At 43.8% G+C, this 4,883-nt stretch overlaps 1 protein-coding gene across 1 annotated transcript in view; it reads right to left on the bottom strand.

The window, feature by feature from the left end:
- The window catches only part of CASP10 (caspase 10, apoptosis-related cysteine peptidase), a 74,056-nt gene extending 71,081 nt beyond the window's left edge, over positions 1-2,975 (bottom strand). The window contains exons 1-2 of the mRNA XM_006889144.1: positions 2,951-2,975; positions 1,969-2,461 (exon numbers count right to left, since the gene is read on the bottom strand). Coding sequence (XP_006889206.1) covers positions 1,969-2,461; positions 2,951-2,975 — 518 coding nt within the window. The remainder of the gene's footprint in view (positions 1-1,968; positions 2,462-2,950) is intronic.
- Between the last annotated feature and the right edge of the window lie 1,908 nt (positions 2,976-4,883).

Here is a 4,883-nt window from a genome sequence, read left to right as displayed (position 1 = left end):
AGGACACACCGACAAAGGAGATTAATCAGAACTGACTTTGACAAGCACTGTGGCAATTGGACAATTAAAAAAGACATTCGGATGGCAGGGAAGAAGAACAACCTGGGGAGGAGGGTGGAGAGAATGGTGCGGCAATGAAGGAGTGAAAGCCCAGAATCCCTGTGAATGTTCATTGAAACTAATAAAAAAAAAATGTAAAAAAAATAAATGTAGACATGAAATCTTTATCAAGGTCAGCCTATGCATAACATCCGTAGTCCAGGGCAGACTATAACCCACACCATGAATAGTAGATCAAACTTCCATTACAAGTCCAGAGGAGGAGGAGGAGAGTACTTCTATCAGAGAGAACAAGAGAATTTTGCTTGGGTAGGTTACTTACTTTTTGTGACTTTGTTTATTCAGCTCTAAAATAGGGTTTGCAACTTCCCCATCTCGGGATGGTGTCATCCACCATCAAGCACCATCTTTAGCCATTAGTGCTTTTCTGTCCTTTTCCGCATTATCACCCCTGTCACTTTCATATTGAGGTGCAGTTGTTGCCTGGCTGTAAGACGCTTCATCCTATTTTGCTTGGGGGCTCTCTTTGCCTCAAGCTTCCTGTGGTTGACACATCTTCATCTCCACAAGAAGTATCCTCAAGTCTTGTCTCATCCTCTGTAATACCTGGCTTTGTGTCATTAAGAACAAGTATCACTACCAGATGTTAATTTATTACTTCTTATATTCACTTACATGTACTCTCCTTCTCTAAACTGTAAGTTCCATAGAGAGGAAAACTCAACATCTCTTTAGCTCCCGATTGAACCTGTAGCCCCTTGTTCAGTTCTAAGTAGACAGTGGGCCCAGAGTAGGGCATCAGTCAGTATTGCACTGTCCAAGAAGTCATGGTACGTTGGTTGCTGATAACTCAGATGGAGATGGGTAGATGGTAAAGGACATGGAAGAGCAGAAGTGACTCAAGTGCACAATCTTGAACTGTGGCCATTCTTTTCTGAGAAGGTAAGGTCTGAGGACCACAGAGAGGTGGGATGCTATGCACAGTGAGAAATGTGTGGAACTAACTTAAAAAGGAAGCACAGGGATGTGGATATGTGCAGGAGGAGGGGAGATTAACCATTGGGTTGTGCAATTTGATGGGGGGGGGTGAGGGAAATTGAAAAAATATGTTTGAATTTGTATTCGAACTTTGTACATAAACCAGTGGGGGAAACATGAAGCACAAAAAGAATTTACAATTAAAAAAAGCAACAATTAAAAAATTTTTTAAAAAAAGAAATTTATCCATGCCACAAATGCTTATCAAGACCAAAAAAAAAAAAAAGTGTCTCCATCAGATAATGTAGATGAGAAGTTAGATGAAACAGCATCTCTGCCCTTCAGCTTCTCAAAGGTACTTGCCAGAGATGTCCACATATGGCAATTTGAGGGACCTTTTCATGGAAGTACCTGTGGTTGGTAGGAGCAGCTGAAGTTGCCAAGAGAGGATAAAGCGAGAGAGGGCAGAAGAGTCAGAGGAAGAGCCTCAATAAAGACCAGTTTTCTAGACACTAATAATTCAGTGTCACAGAAGCCAAAGAGAGTAAATAAAAATTGATGAATGGCTGAAGGAGAAAGTGAGTTTCCACGTCTTTTTTCACACTCGCTCTTGTTCCTGTTATTCTTTCTTTTTATTTGTCCAGTCGCTATTTTGCATCTCAGTAAGTCCCTTGATCCATTCTGATGCTACTTGCCTTCATAATGTCTTGATGGTTTGCATTGTGTATTGGCTACCTAGGCACGCTTGTCTCCATCTGCTTCTTGGTCTCTCCCTCTCAATTGTGCAACTTGAGGGTAGGATCTATCTTTCTTCTGCACGTCTCTCTTTCTCCACACAAGGCACATGGTTCTGCCCAATACAAGTCACATGAATAGATAGGTGGATGGATGATGGGTGGATCAGTATATAGAACAACACAGAACACTAACCTTGGGACCAAGACTTTCAGATGATTGCACAGAGACTGAATATAGATGCTGCCTTCCTTCCATTTCTGAAAGTTTGCATAGACTGGGATGGTGGCTACGCTAAGCAGAAACTCTGGCTCTTGAAGACACTTGTCACTCAGGCTCAGCCCGCTGGCCTGCGAGAGGTGCTGGTCAGCATTCATAACATTGGCTTCCAAAGGTACAGCAGCTTCACAGGCCTGGATGAAAAACAATTTGGGTTTGCCAGCCAGATCAGGGCACTGCTGGGCTGTGAAGTAAGATATGATCTCCTGAATGGGAGTGAGGAACCCATCCGAGGAGCAGACAGCCTCCGACAGCCCATGAGTCAGGATACAGAACACGAAGCAGTCCCCATCAGCATGGCCTGGGTGCCTCTTATATTCCTCCAGGACTTTCTGCAGGTCTGCTTTAGTCACATCATTGTGCACCTGTACTGTGAACCCAAGCCACTGGAACACACACTGCAGGCTCTCTGTCAACAGAGGAAAGCAGGAGGAAATGAGATGGAATGAGATGAAAGAGGGAAAAAACATTAATAGTTATAAAAAGTGTATAGCAAACAGCCTGGAGCTTCGGATTTTATGACTTTTGTAATAGTAATAAAATTATACAACAAGCCTGATCTCCTACAGTGGCTGCATTGCTATCACATAATATTGGTAATGATCTTGAGAGTCGCTAAGGACTAGTGTCTGTTCCACAGGCAGAAGCCTGATCAGTGGTGGAGCCAGCGATCAAACGTGCTGCCATCCAACATGCCTGCTCCCCAACCAGAGTCAGAATTGGACATTTGCAAGCAGCGTGCTGAGGGTCCAGAATGTCAAAGAGGCTCCAGAAGTTGTTGTTGTTGTTGTTATGTGCCATTGAGTCGCTTGCGACTCATAGCGACCCTATGTACAAGAGCTCTAAATGCTGTTCTATCCTGTGCCAACCTAGCCATCTCAAACGCACTTATTCTCACCGCTCCAGTCAAAGAATCGATCCATCTCACCAAAGGTATTCTTCTCCTTCGCCTCCCCTCCACTCTGCCAAACATGATGTCCCTCTCCAAGGACCAGTCCCTCCTTGCAACATGCCCAAAATATGTCAGACGAAGCTTCGGAATCCTTGACTCCAGGGAACACTCTGGCTTCACTCTCTCCAGGACAAACCTGTTTGCTCTCCTAGCAGTCCATGGTATATTCAACGCTCTTCTCCAGCACCACAGCTCAAAGGCCTCAATCCTCTTTCTATCAGCCCTATTCACTGTCCAGCTCTCTGATACATAGCACGTAATTGCGAAGACTATAGCCCGGATCAGGCGCACCTTAGTCTCCAGCCTGACATCATTGCTCTTCAATACTCTTGAGAGGTCCCTCACAGCTGACTTTCTCAGTGCAATTCATCTCCTGATTTCCTGGCTGCTGTTACCAAGAGCGTTGACTGTGGAGCCAAGTAAATTAAAACTGTTAACTATCTCAATCTCTTCACCATCCATGCTGATGCTGCCAATTGGCCCAGTGGTTAGAATCTTTGTTTTCTTGACATTTAGTTTCAGTCTATATAGGAGGCTGTAGTCCTCGATCTGCAGCAAGCGCCTCAGGTCCTTCTCAGTTTCAGCAAGCAGGGTTGTGTCATCTGCATAACGCAGGTTGTTGATGATTCTTCCACCAATCCTGATGCCACATTCCTCTTCGTATAGCCCAGCGTCTCGAATGATCTCTTCTGCATACAGATTGAAAAGGTATGGAGACAGAATACATCCCTGACGAACCCTCTTCTTGATTTTGAACCATGTAGTGTCTCCTTGCTCTGTTCTGACAACTGCCTCTTGGTCCAAGTAGAAGTTTCGCATTAGCACAATCAAATGTTCTGAGATTCCCATTCTTTATAATATCATCTAACATGTAATAAGAGAGAACATTTTCAGGAAGAAAATGCAAAAATAAAAAAATAGACGACTATTTTAGGCTCCCTAACTTGAAGTTGATAAACTACCACCGACTCTCACCAGCATCGTTTTGCGACCCTGGCCTGAATTGGAGTGAAGTAAATAAGCTGTTGTTGATGATGACACAGTGTCCTCTATGTCTCCGATCCATCCTGTATACAGATGCTTCCTGAAAATCAAGATAGAACCATTTATTAGGGAATCCTCATTTTAAGGAGTTAAATGGTTTTCATCAACTACTTCAATGGGTCCTATTTGAAATAGAGTAGATTGTGTCTCTTAATGTTATTGTCATGTTTTGTTGAGTCAAAGAGCGACCCTATGTACAACAGCTCTGAACCCTGCTCTATCCTGGGCCAACCTTATTATCTCTGTTGTTGTAGGGTGCCTTTGAGTTGAGTACAACTCACCGTTACACTATGAGCAACACATCTGAACCCAGTCCTATCCTTTGCTGTCCTCATCTTCTGACACACTTGAGCTATTGCTACTGTCACTGTGTCAGTCACTGTGTCAATCCACTTCATTGAGGATCTTCCTCTCTTTCGCTGACCCTCCTTCCTTCCAAGCATGATGTTCCTTTCCTTAAACATCAGCAAATCAAGGCTTTCTCTTCTTTCCCTTACCCTCTCTTTTCTCGTTTGTGTTTCCCCCACTAAAAGTTGGTAGTGAAGCCATTGTAAACATTTGTCAGCATCCCACTGACCATACCTGCAAGGCTCGATGGGCTAGCATGTTGCCAAAGTGAAAAGGTAGCTCTTCCTCTTCCTGATGCAGTTTATCGGCTCCACCGTTGACAGACAGAGTCAACTACCCCAGCGCTTGGAAGCGGAGTCACAGATGTGAAAGCAAAGATCACTGTAACGATCCAAGACAAGCAATCATCAAAGCACAGCCATAAAAATATAATTTTTTTAGGAGATCTGTTGAATTTAGGAGCTCTCATGGCCTAGTGTCAATAAGC

This window comes from Elephantulus edwardii, unplaced genomic scaffold (assembly GCF_000299155.1).
Source record: "Elephantulus edwardii isolate Elephantulus edwardi_28Jun2011 unplaced genomic scaffold, EleEdw1.0 scaffold00075, whole genome shotgun sequence".
NCBI classification, from domain to species: Eukaryota; Metazoa; Chordata; class Mammalia; order Macroscelidea; family Macroscelididae; genus Elephantulus; species Elephantulus edwardii.
This window is presented reverse-complemented; position numbering and strand designations above follow the sequence as displayed.